The sequence below is a fragment of the Mus caroli genome, unplaced genomic scaffold (assembly GCF_978045245.1).
Source record: "Mus caroli unplaced genomic scaffold, Mus_caroli_1 scaffold_5, whole genome shotgun sequence".
Taxonomy (NCBI): Eukaryota; Metazoa; Chordata; class Mammalia; order Rodentia; family Muridae; genus Mus; species Mus caroli.
In genome coordinates, this window is record NW_028227260.1 from 152,106,528 (window position 1) to 152,123,526 (window position 16,999).

Genomic DNA, 16,999 nt, shown 5'->3' on the forward strand with positions numbered 1-16,999 from the left:
TCCAGTCTTTTCTGTCTTAGCAACTGGTACCATACAGTTATTCAAGCCTAAATTGAAGGACTTTGTAACCTTTACCTTTTCAGGTTTGTTTGTTTGTTTGTTTTGTTTTGTTTTGTTTTGTTTTTTCGAGACAGGGTTTCTCTGTATAACCCTGGCTGTCCTGAACACTCTGTCCTCAGAGAACTCACTCTGTAGGCCAGGCTGGCCTCGAACTCAGAAATCCGCCTGCCTCTGCCTTCCAAGTGCTGGGATTAAAGGCATGCGCCACCATGCCTGCCTAACCTTTACCTTTTCATTTTCCGCCACAACCCTGTCTAAATCACATTTCACCAATCAATAAGTCCTCTGAAACCAATTGTAAATCTAATAATTTTCGCCATCTTTTTTGACAAAATTGAAGTCAATTGACCACCATGTCCTAACTGATTCACAGCAATTAATCTCCTGAGAGTCTTTGCTGGTCTCTCTCCATGCTCCCTATTTTTATACAGTAGCCAGAACAATCTTAACATTGTCCTATTTGGAGCTCTTTAACAGTCCTTCCCCCAAGTATAACACATTTAGGATTCTTATCAGACCAGACCCTATAAGTCCTTATGCAAGTATGTTTCTGATTACCTCCTCAATTTCAACTGTCTTCATATTTCATTTACTTGGTTGCTGTACTCCGGTTTCAATTTTCTTGTTATTTTGTTTGTTTGTTTTAAGCTTTTGTGATATTAAGTTTTTCTACATTTAAAGGTCTTTATACTTGACGTTCTTCTCCACAGATTTTCATAGAGCTGCATCTTTCTCATCATTTAAATTTTCACTTACAAATCTTCAGACAGAGGCTGGGAAGATAGCTCAGTTGGCAATGTGCCTAACATGCAAGCAAGAGGATCCAAGTTCAGCTCACTCAGACTGATGTGAAAGACAGGGGTGTGAGCCGGGGAGCGTGTCTATAATACTACTGTGCAGGTAGAAACGAGTAGATCCCTCTGGCCAGACCATCTAACCAATTGGTGAGCTCTGAGTTTAGTGAAAGATCCTATCTCAAAAAATAAGATGGAGAATGATAGAGGAATGCCTATTTTAACCTATGGCCTCCATGTACATGTATATGTGCATGCATGCATGCATGCACACACACACACACACACACACACACACACACACACACACACACACACACACACACCACACCTGCATAAGGACCATCCCTAGTCTAGTTAAAGTCACTTCTATTCCTGTTGCCTCTAGCATCTCTATCTTTTTCTAATTAATCATTTTATTAATTTACATTTCAAATGATATCCTCCTTCCCGGTTACCCTTTTGCAAACTCCTCATCCCTTCCTCCCTCACACCCTTTGCCTCTATGAGGGTACTCCTCTACCCACTCACCCACTCCCACCTCACCACTCTAGCATTCTCCCTACCCTGGGGCATCAAGCTTCCACAGAACCAAGGGCCTCCCCTCTCATTGATGTCAGATAAGGCCAACCTCTGCTACATATGTGTCTGGAACCATGGGTCCCTCCATGTGTACACTTTGGTTGGTGGTGGTCTGGTTAGTTGATATCATTCTTCCTATGTGGTTGCAATCCCCTTCAGTTACTTCAGTCCTTCCCCTAACTCATCCTTTATGTCCCTGGCCTCAGTCTGATGGTTGGCTGTGAGAATCTGCTTCTGCATTGGTCAGGTGCTGGTACAACCCACAAACCATATAGAACTTAAGAAGAAGAAAGACCAAAATGTAGGTGCTTCAATCCTACAAAATAATCACAGGAGGTAGAGGGAGGGAGAGAGGAGGGGAAGGAAAAAAAGGTGGTGCAGGATCAGGTATTGGAAGAGACTAGAGAGGAGTAGTCAAGAAATTGCAGTAGGGGATGGGGAACTGGGGGTGGCCACTAGAAAGTCCTAGATGCCAGGGAAGCAAGAGGTTCCCAGGACCAAACGGGGATTACTTTAGCCAAAGTAAGCCACAAAGGGGAGAGAGAACCTGTAGAGACCACATCCTGTAGATAGGCATGGCCCCCAGTTGAGGGATGGGGCCACCCACCCATCTCAATATTGTTAACCCAGAAATGTTCCTGTCCAAAGGAAACACAGGGGAAAAAAATGGAGCAGAAACTGAAGGAAAGGCCATCCAGAGACCACCCCACCTAGGAATCCATCCCATTTGTAGCTACCAAACCCTGAAACTATTGCTAATGCTAAGTAGCATCTCTATATTAATAATTTCTGTGCTCTTACACATCTTCATTTTCCTTCATAGCACCTATCACTGCTGGTATATATTTGTTTCCCTATAGTAACTGTTTATCTATCTCCATTAGAAGATCAGATTCGTGTGAGGAAAGATTAGTTTGTTCAATGCTGTATCCTCAGTTCCCACAACAGTACTTGGCATAGACAGAATATGAATTCAATAATTATCCTCATATTAATTAATGGAGGGATCTTCTCCCTGTGCTTAGCTAATAAATATATGTCACCAAGCATTAAGTACTAGACTTTTCCTATTTATTTTCTTTTACTTCTGTTTCTGGAAAATCCTATCCATCTCAGTGCCTTAAATTACCATCTATCCTAATAGCTTCCCTATGTAATTACAGAGTACAAACATCTTTGCTATATTCTAGAACCATAGTTGCAAGTATCTATATAATTTATACTTGGAGTTCTTAGATGGTTCAAATCCTGCATTTTCAAAGTTAAATTATTTTCTTTCCTTTTAATATAACAAATATAAGCCAAGCAGTAATGGTGCACACCTTTAATCCCAGCACTTGGAAAGTGGAAAGTGGAGGCAAGAGGATCTCTGTGAGTTCGAGGCCAGCCTGGTCTACAGAGTGAGTTCTAGGATAGCCATGGCTACACAGAGAAGCCTTTGGAAAAAAACAAGTGTCAAGTGCACTGCTCAGTAAATTCAAGTTCATACAACTATATTTGAAATTACTGCCTTATACCTCCATCTAGCCTGTTGTGAAATTTTGGACTTACCTTTGATTCATATCTTTCCTTTACTGGATGTACAACCTCAACTTTCAAGTATTTGTATACCTATAAATACAACACCCCTGATATTCTAGGCTTCCACTTTTCATAACAGTGACTCTCATCTTCCTTGTTTGGCACACATATGTTCAGCTCAGTTAACAATAGAGTAGATGCTTGGCATGTAATCAATCCGCTATGTACTAGGATGGCCATGATGAAGATATAAGAATGATCATCATCTAAATTTTGCCCAAAACTCACATGGGAAAACAGACAAGCAAGCATGCTATCACAGTCCTCAATACAGGAAACCAGAAGTGTTGTCTATGTGAAAAAACAGAATACATTTCAAGGCTGCACTGGCTAAGGAAAGCTTAAAATTGATTTGGAATGGTTAAGTAAGAGTAAGCAAAGCAAAGCAAAGGAGACAAGAGTCATGGTTTTGAATAGAGGAAGCAGATGTGAAAAAGGCAAAGGCATATGAGAAATGATGTTAGAGTTGAAGAGGTACAAGCAGCTGAAAGTGGCTGTAACTTAAAGTGCAAGCTTTTGCACAGATGGTGGAGATACAGAAAATTAAGAGGCCTGTTCAACCATGTTAAGGAGTTTGGATTTTATCCTGAACACAATGGGCAGCCTTGGGTGGTTTTGACAAGCAGTGAGTTCATCACAAGATTTGCATTTCAAAAGATGACTCTGGTTGTGACACAAGATTAAATTTAGGAGGTAAAGAGAATGACAATACTGAAGATAGGTAACATGCTAAGGTGTTGATTCACTACACAAATGAGAAAGAGGAAAAGGAAGAATTTTCAGTAGATAAAAATGACCATGACTTGACCAATTAAACATAGAAATCAGAGTGGAGAAAACTGGATTTACTGCGAACTATTTATGTTTGTAGGGGTACACAAAGAGACAGGTTTTTTTAAAATATATTTAAAGGTGAATACCTATTTTCAAAATGGGAGGAACCCATGCAGGTTTGTAGCATTAGAGAAAAAAAAGAAATGGGGCAAAAAAGGATGACAGGCTGGCAATACCACAATAAGGGAGAATAGAAACTGGAAACCTATTTTCTAAGAAAAGGACAATAAGAGTCCCTGCACAGGGAAAACAATGTGTAAAGGGAAAGTTGCACTCTTTTGGATTTCAGGAAGATAAGATGGAAAAAAAATGTCCTGTAGAGCCAGCTCTAGAGGGTCATAAATGCTAGGACGGGATACTTGTATTTATTTCTGGAGACAATTGGGGCATATTTGAGAAAGGGAATTACATGACCCAGGCTGGCACAATGGAGATCTCATAACTCATGAGGTTTACCCGAAGAACAATTATTGATGATTGAAATAAATACTTTGATGTACTTTAGGAAGATTAATTTGGCAGAAGTGCAAAGAATGGGTTGGAGGGCATCCAGATAAGAGGTAATGAGTCCCAGGCAATAGTAGGAAGAAGGTGAAGGAGATGGATGACATGGATATTAGAAACACTGCAGAGGGAAACTCAGAAAGGACTTGGAGTATAAAAAAGAAATTGAAGAGATTCTCTCTCGTTGTGAGTTTGACTTATAGAGATGGGAACAATGCCATGGTGGTGGTATAATGGGCTATCAGGACAGAGGTAATGCACATCTTGGAATGGAAATCTGGAGCTCAGCAGGAAGAAGTAAAAGCTGGGGAAAGGATCTGGCAGTCTTCTATATCCAGAGTTATCTAAGTTAAGGTAAAATATAGGATCCCAAGCTTATTGTGGGTACAGGAAGGAGTAGCATCTCTCAAATGCAGGAAGGCTGCCTAGAGGAGGGAGCAAAGGTGTTGACAAACTCCTGAAACAGTAGAAAGGCCAATTGGTTGACAGAAATTGTGGCTTTTAGTGCTACATCATCATTTTGAGTTCCATGGCCATAGGCAAGGCCTACCTCATTATTGGCCTCAGTAGAGTTATGGAGTCTACACTCCAGAAAACTTAGATGAAATAGGGATTGCAGGTACTTCTAACGACATGGCCCCTTTGGCTGAAGCTTCATTATGGAGTATGGCCAGTCTTTGGTTTAGCAAAGAAATGTAGAAAATTTTCTAGATGTAGGAGCAACATAGCAAAGAGAAAGGATGGCCAAGTTGAAGATCTGAGGCTCAGTGGTACTGAGTGCCTGCCATGTTCAAAACCGTTTGGAGTTTTTTTTTTTTTTAAACCATTATATGGAGCCTCAAAGTCTTCTATTTTGTAAAGGGACAGACACTAAATACTTATAAAAGTATAAATGCATAAGATATTTGATATTCATTTTCTAAAATACAATATTTTATTAATTATTTGAGCATTTCATATGTGTATACAGAATGTATTTTGATCATGTTACTCCTGCTCCTACCCCCAACTCTTCCCAGATTCCCCCTCCATTCCACCACCTACTACTAAGTCCTTACCTTCGTTTTTCTATAATGCATTGAGTCCAATTTTATACTGCATATATCATGGGTGACGTAGCATCATGCTCAACCTATCCAGGGCCACACCCTGAAAGAAAAATGACTCTCCAGTCCCCAGAACTCATCACCTGTCAATAGCTTCTCAGCAAGGGGTGGTGGCTCATTATCCCCTCCCCACTCCATACTGGAATGTTGACTAACTTGATCCTGTATAGCAACTGTGCAAGCAAACACAGCTGCTGTGAGCTCATGACTGCATATGGTCCTGTCATATTCAGAAGATACTGCTCAATTCTGGACACGCCCAGAACCTGACCTCTGGCTTACAATTTCTTTGCTGCCCCCCCTTCTACAATGGTTCCTGAGCCTTTAGAACAGGGGTGTGATATACATGTCCATTTTTACATTTAAGTTTTATAAACCAAGGTAGACTGAATATTTTTTTTCTACATCCTGCTATAGGGACATAGAAAAGACTCAAGGATTTTTTGAACACAGTCTGCTACAGGGAAGTGGCTATGACTAGCACTACATGATAAAAGCACAACAATGAATAATGACCATCATGATTCTTGTAGTCTAGCTGTCAGATGGGTTATACGTGCTTATGATGTATTGGTCAGAGAGGCCCCAGAGGCATCCCAACCAACATAGGCTATTACCATTAGCTTTAGGTCACCCATTATAACTAGACAGTAACACCATATTTGCTGAAGGCATCATACACATCCGCTGCAGGACACAGAAAATCAGTCTTGAACTGACAAGGAAGCTCTCTGTTAGCCAGCTTTTATAGTTTTGGAAGGTGTTTTGCAGGCTGCTGGGGGAGAAAAGACATTATTTTATACAGCTCTGGACCCTGTGTGCTCTTGTACTAACCTTCGAGGCAAGATGTATGCACTGGTGTCATAGCTGCAAGCCTGTTTATGAGGGCTAACTAATGATTCTCATGGTTGGGGTTTTTACCTGCTCCACAGGAGTGAATTCATACCTGGTAACATATACATGGGTGAAATACATCTGGACATGGATGAAAACCCATGTATAGGGAAGTCATAGGCCCTTGGGCAGAACACATGGATATTATTTTTCTATATGTTAAACTGTCTTTTACACATTTCTGTTTATGTCCACAGATCTGTACTGCTTCTAACCTTGGTCAGAGAAGCTTCTTCTTATGTGGATCATAGTTAATATAGAGACTCATTACGGTTGAAATGCTGGGGAAAAGAATCTGTGTGTACTCAACCATAGACAGGAGACCTACATCAACAATGGCTCTGCCCCCAAAGATTAGGAAACATTGCAAAGGATGGGGCAGACAAGATGTAAGAGCCAGAGGATGAGGAGATATGTTGGGAAACGCCGGCCTCTGGATACGATATTGCACAGATGAACTCAGAGCAGCTGTGGTAAGAAGTAGAAAATCGAGAATCTTACAGTTGATAATCAGAATGATAGCCAAGATTCTTGGTGTGAGCAGAGATGGCGATAAATTGTTCACTCTTCTTAACTGCCCTCTGAGCAAGGAAGGTCAGAGAAGTTTTCAGCAGGGGATGGATATAATTGGAACAGTATTCTGGACTCATCTTTGTACTAACACCTTAGCAGACAGATCTAAGACAACTAAGAGGACAATAAATAGTTCAAGAAGAGGCAAGGAGGGACTGGACTGGGGTAGTCACAGAGAAAATAAGAGTGAAGATTCTGGGACTGTCTAAAGGGTAAATAGAGCTCTCAGTGACAGACAGAAATGACTAAAGGACTATTGTGTTTCTCACTTGAATGTCCAAGTAGATGGTGATGCTATCAACTACTACTGGGGATAGGGGGTTGGTACGGGACTAGAGGATAAGTGCAGATTTATACTTCCCACTGCAGGGATTCTGGTCAAATGCTGCACCCTTCCTTGCACCAGCCTTTCATTAACAGGTTTTTTTTTTGGTTTTTGGTTTTTTTTTTTTTACTATTTATTTATTTTTTTATTTTTATTTTCCTCATTTACATTTCCAATGCTATCCCAAAAGTCCCCCATACCCTCCCCCCTCCCCCTACCCACCCACTCCCACTTCTTGGCCCTGGCGTTCCCCTGTACTGGGGCATATAAAGTTTGCATGTCCAATGGGCCTCTCTTTGCAGTGAGGGCCGACTAGGCCATCTCCTGCTATATATGCAGCTCAGAAAGTCAGAATTTGAATTTCCTGTTGGATCTTTCTGTGATGATTTGTATTGGTCTTCTGAATGTATGAAATTGAATCTGAATAGAGAAGAGGTAGTTACTGTAGGGTTGCATTTAGTTTTTCTCTACTGATTCTGGAGAATTGAACCTTGATGCCTCAAGGCAGTGTTTCACAAACTGTTGGCTTTTAATTTGGAAATGTGATTAAAATATGTAACTGGAATAGCTCCCACTAACCAAGAGTTTTGATTCATTAGACCCAATATAGCATCCAATAAAATGCATTTGTAACAACTTCCTACGTGATACTCACTAATGAGCACCAGTTCTAAAACATCTATCATATAATTAATTTCTCTCTAATGGATCTATGTATCTTCCTTAGAAAAATTGAAATAATAGTCACAAACTATATTCTCTGTTCAGTGAGTGAAGAATCCTGGACAAGAAAGACTGTAGGTATCAAGGGTCAATGAGAGCAAGGACTACAACCATGTTCTTCATGTTTGAGTTTTCAGAATCAAGCAAAAGCATGGCATTTAACAAATATTGACGGCTCAAATGCTTACAAGAGCTAACTATGGTGCTGCATGCCTATAATACCAGGACCTTGGAGGCTGAGGCAGGATGATCATGAGTTCAAGATCACCCTGGGTAAGAGTTTGTTTCAAGAGGGGTGGGGAAGAGGTTGGCAAGGTCCATTGCACAATCAAGAGAGTAAGTTGTTAATACAGAAGGAAGTATTCCTTAAGATGAATACCCAAGAGTATAAAATGTTTGTACATCTAAAAGAACGATAGAATTTCTCAGTATGGCACCTTGAATTGTGATAGAAAAGATGACAACGAATTAGATGCAAAAGTACATCATACAAATGGACACATGATCTGGAAGTTGACTGATAACACATATAAGGAAAACAGAATAATAAAGGCTGATTTGAATTTCAAAATTAAAGAATATCCCAACAGAATAGGGGCGTAACTAAGCCAGTGCATGTGAAAATACTGCTCATTCCATTATTTCTTAGTTTGTGGTTTGTTTTTGTTTTGGTTTGTTTTAGTTTGAGAAAGGGACTCATGTTGCCTAGGCTGTTCTTGACTTCATTATGTATCTAAGGCTATCCTTGAACTCCTAATTCTCCTGTCTTTTGTTCCCAAGTCCCACAACCACAAGTACTGGGATTGCGGAAATATGCTACCACATGTGGCAAAACAAAACAAAACAACAAAAAAAAACAACACAACAAAAACAAAAAAAAAATCCCAAATCATCATCAACAACAACAAAAACGTTATCACAATAATATACCCATTATTTTTCTTTTCTTCCTTTGCCCTCCAGGTTTATTTTGTTTGCTTGTTTGTTTGTTTATTGATTTTTGCTACTGGGCACTGAGTCAAGGGCCTTGTGTTTAAGTAGGCACTCTACCACTAAGCTTTTCTTTGTTATGCTTTATGGTATTGGTAATGGAAAACTGAACTTGGGGCTTCATATATGGCAGGCAAGTGCTCTACCACAGAGCTGTATCATCAGCTATTTAACTACCACTTTATGCAATGTCTTTGGGCTATTCAGATAATCAAAATTATTTGTGTACACTTTCAGTGGAAATTTTGTTTTGAAAAGTCATCCATATATGTCCTTTATATGACATGCATATTTCTTTTTAAGGGTACTGCCAAGTGTTTTAAGTGTGTAGCTGATACTCTGAGTTGGAGGTCTTTCTTTCTGTAGCTTTTAACTTGTTATTGCGGTCTAGTGTTATCTTTAAATTAAATTTGTTTTTCTTTCACTTTGCCTTTAAACTGATTCCAACACCTTACAGTTTGCTCATTAGAGTTAAATAAAGTGCAACATATGTTCATTTCTAAGTCTGTATGAGTCAAGATTTTACGTTTTTCCAAAAACTATATTTTGGCACTTAGACTATTATCCCATGGTTCTAAATTATATTTCATAGGCTCATATTTATGCACTTTATGTATCAAAACTCAATAATTAGAGGATCCTGTGTGGGGGCAGTGTAGTGGGTTCTAGTATCAAAGTAATGCTAGCTTTAAAAGCAACCTGAATAATTCTACACTTTCAGATTTATAACACTGTAATAGAGTTTAGGCTATTGCAAAAACTTTGAATTCCCTTTTGGGAATTTGTCTGGGTATTAGTGTTGTTTTTTACACTTCTGTTGTTTCAGGTCCTTTTATTCTACAGCTTCTCAATAATTTTGGCATTTAAAACTGAAGTAGATATGTTAAATTTCTCTGTGATTTCAAGATTTCTTAAAATATAGTCAATGTAATCTGTAGTTAAATCCAGAAACTATTTCTAGGAGGTTATTTATCACTTATCATTTAAATTTTATTTATGATTCATCTTTGTTTACTTGATTAAATTTGATAGAGGTTTATCTATTGAATCCATCTCCCAAGTTCCCAAAATCAAGCCCTTGGCATCAATATTATAATAGATCCTTAGATATGTAATTGTATTCTTCATTTTTAATAAAATATCTAATGTTATAAATTCACTTCTGAATACTAATCTTGAAGTTTGACAAGTCATGCTTGATTATTTTTATTAGTTTGCTATTTTTCTCTGATCTGATATTTGCATGCAAATGTGTTCTGATGTATTAAAGTTGTTTAAAGATTTTTGTTTAAAATTGTAAAATTTGTACATTATTATCAGAAACAAACCCAATGTCACTTCTGCTGCTAAAATTTGCATATATTTTCTCTGCAGCATAACATATAATCATTTTTAGATGTTCCAAAAATACTGGAAAATAATAAATTCTCTATAAAATATTTATAAATTGTATTAATTAGAATGAATGACATGTTTTTCAATTCTTCCAAGTGTTTCCATTTTGGTATTCTTTGTTTTCTAACTTAACTTATATCAATGTTTTCGATACAGATATTTTCATAATTGTTCTTTATACAGTGCTAACATAGTTTACTTCATATATTTAAATATCATGATTTTTAGTTCAAAATGATCACTCAGTCACAGAGTCCTCGCCCTAGCCGAGGAGCTGGCAGTCTTCAATAGCTGCGAGGAGAGTAAAAGGTAGATTCTTTAAAGAGTATGTCCCCTGGTAGATGAAAACGGTCTAGTAAATGACCACACAGTCAGGAGCATATACACAGCATTAATCGGATTGGTAATTATTTTAAAAATCCATGAAGGTACAAAGTTGTGTGGATATAGAGCTGGGGTACTGGATCTGGGAATAGATAGGAAGAAAAATGAGTATGACCAAGATAAAATGCATAAATTTTTAAATAATTAACAAAATATTCAAAACGGCTCATGACTATGATGTCTTTAATGTGGTTAAATAGTCTATCCATATAAAATAAATCTTTTGAAAACAGCATGGCATTATGGTTCTTATTTTTTATTTTTGTCAAGTAGAGAAGTGGCCTGCTAAGATGCCTTTTCAGAGCATGGATTGATTGGAAATAGATGAAACTGAATGCTGAGAAGCCAGTGGGTAGGCGCTCAAAATAGTACAGGTGAGAAACCAAGAGTGATTGGATTAAGAGAAAACAAGAGAGGTTTAGAACACGTTAGACATGTCATGGCGTGAAATTACTTACATTGGAGGAAGGTGAGACAAGAGGAGGCTCAGGGATAGATGCTTGCCTAGCATATACAAGGCCCTGCACTTATACACATGTGCACACCATTGACTGATATGGATAGATAGGTAGACAGACAGACAGACAGATAGACAGACAGACAGACAGACAGACAGATACAAGTTGGATTGGGTTTTCAAAGTAGGCCATTTTCTAAAGTCTTTTTGAATGGTCATGAATTTCAAAGGACTTAAGGCAAGACCTGAAGCCCAGCATTGTCAGTGGTTTACTTAAACCATGTGTTACTCAAGTCTAAGTCAATAAGATGAACACTTGTGAAGTGTAAGTACATCGCACTTCTGTTATGCCGTAGTTTATGAAGAACAGAGACCTCTTTTATAAACTGGAGGGGAAACTAGGACTAAAAAATTAGGAACTATAGCTTCCTACACCATGCCCACAGCAGGTCGGAAGGGAAGGTTAAGTTTTCCACAAGAGGGCAGCACCACTTCATAAATTATGCATCGAATGCCTCAAGCAGAAAGGGCTGAAGTGGGGGTGCTGAAAAGGTAGAAAAGGAAGGTAGGTACTGCAAGCCATCATGCCTTTCATATCACAAAAACCAAAGGCCCCTGCTATCTCCAAGTTTATAACTATAGCCACTCCTAAGTGATGCTTTGTAGTGGCAGCTAGTGCTAGTAGAGAGAATGAAGACAACCGTGAGCAGTTAAAACCGTGCATCTTCACATTCATCTGTGGGAGTAAACTCAAACTTCTCTGATGGTATTCACACTCTACTAGTGTATTTGCCTGTCTACAACCAGCATCTCACCAAGAGCCATGTTTTCTGCTCAGATATTGGCCGCCCCTAATTGTTTTCCCAGCAAATCAAATTCTATAGACTAGGGTACAGCGTACATTGCAGTTCTGATACATTTCCCACTAACAGTGTTTGCCTACCCCAATCATGCTCTACTTCAGTACCTCAGAGAAGGGAACTGAAATTCCCTGATAGAGCATTATGTATCTATGGCCAAACCACCTTGATCTCAGAAGCTAAGCACATTCAGATCTGGTTAGTACTTGGGAGGGAAAATCCATTGTGTAAAAGGCATTTTGTATAAATTATATCATTTAATCTTCACAATAATAACACTATGCAAGGAACCCAAATTTCCATGTGACAGAACAAAGGAGTAACACCCATGAGTCTATCACATACTAAGGAAGAACCCTTATCAAGTGGTCCTTGTATGAAGTCTTAAAATATAAACTATAACCAACCTATCTATAGTGGAAAAGACTTGACTAGCATACTTAAGGCCTTGGATTCCATCCCTAGAATAGAAAAAAGGAACCATTCATACAAGATGGAATCAGTGATAGTTGTAGCTATTATGTAGTATACAGCACTACTTACCATGATGCCTATATCTGGAAAGGCATGGCTTAATGTTAAGTAGCAGAAGATCATGCAATAAAACAATGGGATGCTATATAATCCTTCCGGTGTATCCAATACTGTTACCTTTTCTCTTTTAGAAAAAGACTGGATAAATTGATTATTATATGTGATCAATAAAAGAACTGAACTCTCCTTCTGGGTTGGTTGCTGGGGTGTCACCAAGATAGGAAGCTTTTGTGGACAATACAGTGATGTGTTAGGCTTGAAGCAGCATACTGTACTTAGAATGCTATATGTGCATTTCAGTGTAAATGTCCAAGATGAAACTGGTTATCTGGTCTGGGACAGAAGAGACAGAATCATCCCCATATAAATACAAATTGAAACAGGAGGAGCTGGTAAAAATTTCCATATAATCATTTCTATATTATGATGAAGTTAGAAAAGGTAGAATGGCCAAAAAGACAATGTTGAAAGGATGGTCAAAGTAATGGTCTAGTAATGAAGGAGTTCAGTTAAAATAGGAACCACAAAAGTAGGAGTCAATGACATAAATAGACTATGATAAAAGTCAGAGTTTCATAAAAGAGTTTCATAATGTGGACCAACTATCAAATGTCCTTTCGATGTCATATATGATAAGGACTGAAAATAATATACTGGCTCTGACAATAAGGCAACATTTTGTGCCTTTGATAGCCATTACACTTGAATTACAGATGCCAAGTTCAGACCACAGGGATCCTAAAGTTAATAGAAGGAAAAAAATGTATATGCAGGAAGGATAGACTCTGCTTTTTGTGACTCACTAAAAACAAAAGGAGGAAAACAGTAGTAGCCAGAGGGAGAAAGAAAGCTCATGGAAGGTAATTTGCATTTTCCACTAATAATAGATTATAAATAATTTATATCATGATAGATATACTCTAATAATCACTTTTTAATAATAACAGTGATGTAGAAACTTTGGTATATATATAAGATAAAGACAGGAAACTAACGACTGAGAAGGAAAGCCTGAGCTCTAGAAGTCCAGAGTGGAAGTACCTTGCATGTGTTGAGTCACTGAGTCCTCAGAAGAGCAAATGAGTTCTGAAGAAGCATTTACATGAATGCGTGCAATGAGTGTACAGCAGTGTCAAAATATGAACCAAAGGCCCTTTGTCCATTCTTCTTTAGTTGTCTGGACAATTCTGCACAGATGAAATACCTGTTTTCTTGATGATAATGATAGAGTACTTCTCAATGGCCTCTGTGCCTGTGCCTTACCTCCTGACAATCAGCTTGAGGATCCTGAAGGAGCCTTTGATAAGGATGAGGGCCTCTTGGCGGGAGCCATACAATGGAGTGCCATTGATATTCACCAGCTCATCACCAGTCCGCATCTTCTGGGACAAGGCCGCCTTGCCTCCATCTTCAATCTGTGTTGCAGAGAAAAAAACAGAAAGCAGGTGCTGAGCTGACTTCTGCTCCCTAATTATACATCCTGACTTCTCCCAACCTTGTAGCCACAAGTAGGAATGGGGAATACTTTCATTTAGTTCCAAGAAGAGCTGAGGAGCTGATCACAGGTTACTGAAGGCTCTTGAGAAAGGAGACTAGACAGAATTAAGGCAATTCCTCCCTAAAAAATGAATCTGGGAAGACAGTACTTCTGAAAAAGAAAGGGATGCTTAGAAGGAAGTCCTTAACCCCATTAAAAATGGGGTGCAGAGCTAAACAAAGAATTCTCAACTGAGGAATACCAAATGGCTGAGAAGTACCTGAAAAATGTTCAACATCCTTAATCATCAGAGAAATGCAAATCAAAACAACCCTGAGATTCCACCTCACACCAGTCAGAATGGCTAAGATCAAAAATTCAGGTGACAGCAGATGCTGGTGAGGATGTGGAGAAAGAGGAACACTCCTCCAATGCTGGTGGGATTGCAAGCTGGTACAACCACTCTGGAAATCACTTGTACAACCACTCTGTCGGTTCCTCAGAAAATTGGACATAATAAAATCAGAAGATCCAGCAATACCTCTCCTGGGCATATACCCAGAAGAAATTCCAACTGGCAGTAAGAACACATGCTCCACTATGTTCATAGCAGCCTTATTTAGAATAGCCAGAAGCTGGAAAGAACCCAGATGCCCCTCAACAGAGGAATGGATACAGAAAATGTGGTAATTTACACAATGGAGTACTACTCAGCTATTAAAAACAATGAATTTATGAAATTCTTGGACAAATGGATGTATCTGGAGGATATCATCCTTAGTGAGGTAACCCAATCACAAAAGAAGTCATTAAATATGCACTCACTGATAAGTGGATATTAGCCCAGAAACATAGAACACCCAAGATACAATTTGCAAAACACAAGAAAATCAAGAAGAGGGAAGACCAATGGGTGGACACTTTGTTCCTCCTTAGAATAGGGAACAAAATACCCATGAAAGAAGTTACAGAGACAAAGTATGGAGCTAAGACGAAAGGATGGACTATCCAGAGACTACCCTACCCGGGGATCCATCCCATAAACAGCCACCAAACCCAGACACTATTGCATATGCCAGCAAGATTTTGATGAAGGGACTCTGGCATAGCTGTCTCATATGAGGCTATGCCAGTGCCTGGCAAATACAGAAGTGGATGCTCACAGTCATCTATAAGATGGAACACAGGGCCCCCAAAGGAGAAGCTAGAGAAAGCACCTAAGGAGCTGAAGGGGTCTGCAACCCTATAGGTGGAACAACAATATGAACTAACCAGTACCTCCAGAGCTCATGTCTCTAGCTGCATATGTAGCAGAAGATGGCCTAGTAGGCCATCACTGGGAAGAGAGGCCCCTTGGTATTGCATACTTTATGTGCCCCAGTAGAGGAGAACGCCAGGGCCAAGAAGTGGGAGTGGGTGGGTAGGGGAGCATGGCGGGGGGAGGGTATAGGGAACTTTCGGCATAGCATTTGAAATCTTAAATGTATATAAAGAAAATATCTAATAAAAAAGGAAGTCCATACGGCAGCTGAAATAGCCCCATGGCATTGCAAACTGTGCACACAAATCAGAGCTCCATCAAACGTAGGCAAATCTTTTCCTACCTTTACACAGGCTTTGAAATCTGACAAACTTGTGTTTGAATTCTGGCTCTACTACTTTCTAGCTGTGAGATCCTGAGAAGGTTAACTAACACTGGTGGCATCAAATCTCCTTATATGCAAACTGTAGAGAGCAAAAGCACCCACCTCACCTTATTGTTTCATCACCTGTTTGAGGGCTCTGGGTTCTTAACTCAGTATGAGTTCTGATTATTATAACAAGGTGGTTGGTGCTGAAAACCTGAATGATGGCTTCCAGCTCAAAATTCTGTAATCAGCATCCCTAATTTTAAACATATGAAGTAAGTACAAAGTATATTATCTTCATCTTTTCAACACATTCCTAGCATACTACTTGCCAATGGGCATTCGGCAAAAGCTAGGAATGTGTTTACTAATCTACCACAATCTAAACATTCCCGTGAGCAGGGTAATCTTGGCAGAAGAGGTTTTAGGCTGGGGAACTCTGAAAAAACAAAACTAGGAGTAAGAGCCACTAGGATAGGTAAAGCAAAGAAGGGCCCTGAAGACCTGGCTTTCTAGTGAATTTTGTACATAATGTTCTACTTAGCACAGAAGTGGATTCCACCTGTTAGACTATTAATTCCATCTAGAGTAATGGGGACATCTCATCCATCATTAACCTATTCCCCAAGCGCTTAATGTACTTTAGTATGCACAGAACAATAAACACACTAAGTGGCAGAGATACACAAATTAAAAAAGCTCTCAGCTCCCAGCCCCAGAAGGGAATTATTGTCTAAAGTTTATATGCCCACTGAGAGATCTGGTTAAATAAAAATCCAGCCCACCCGCATTAAGTGTTCTAGGGAATATGGGAAGTAAGAATGATTAAATCATAGAACTCTTAGGGGATAGAAGCCTCTAAGTGGGCTCACTAGGGGCTGACTTTTACCGAGGCTATGTTTATACTTCTTTCCTTTTAACCTTTTCCCTCAGTCCTTTATCACAGCCTCTGAACCTGTGCCCACACCAGTTAGAATACTGCTTTAGGTTGCTCAGCTTTTGAGAACTGTCAGTTAGGATCTTTTGAGTTCAAAGAAAAAAAATATTAATTCAGGATTTTTAAAGCCCTATTAAATAAATTGAAATTCTGGGTAAATTGCAGACTTATTAAATATATTGCTGCTAATCCAACATTCTTTAAAAAAAATGAACCTCTGAGAAATTAAAAGCTAGCCAACTGAAATGCACGCACACACACACACACACACACACACACACACACACACACTTTTCCAATACATGGACAACCATTCAATATAAAACACCTAATAATGGCAAATAGGGAACAACTCTTAGCA

The 16,999-nt window shown here is 39.1% G+C and overlaps 1 protein-coding gene across 4 annotated transcripts in view; it reads right to left on the reverse strand.

The window, feature by feature from the left end:
- Positions 1-16,999, reverse strand: part of Shroom4 (shroom family member 4) — a 231,901-nt gene that overhangs the window by 91,750 nt on the left and 123,152 nt on the right. For all 4 annotated transcript variants that reach the window (XM_029473009.2, XM_021153944.3, XM_029473010.2 and 1 more), the window contains one exon: positions 13,860-14,011. In XM_029473009.2, the coding sequence (XP_029328869.1) occupies positions 13,860-13,975 (116 nt within the window). In that variant the 5' untranslated portion in view covers positions 13,976-14,011. The remainder of the gene's footprint in view (positions 1-13,859; positions 14,012-16,999) is intronic.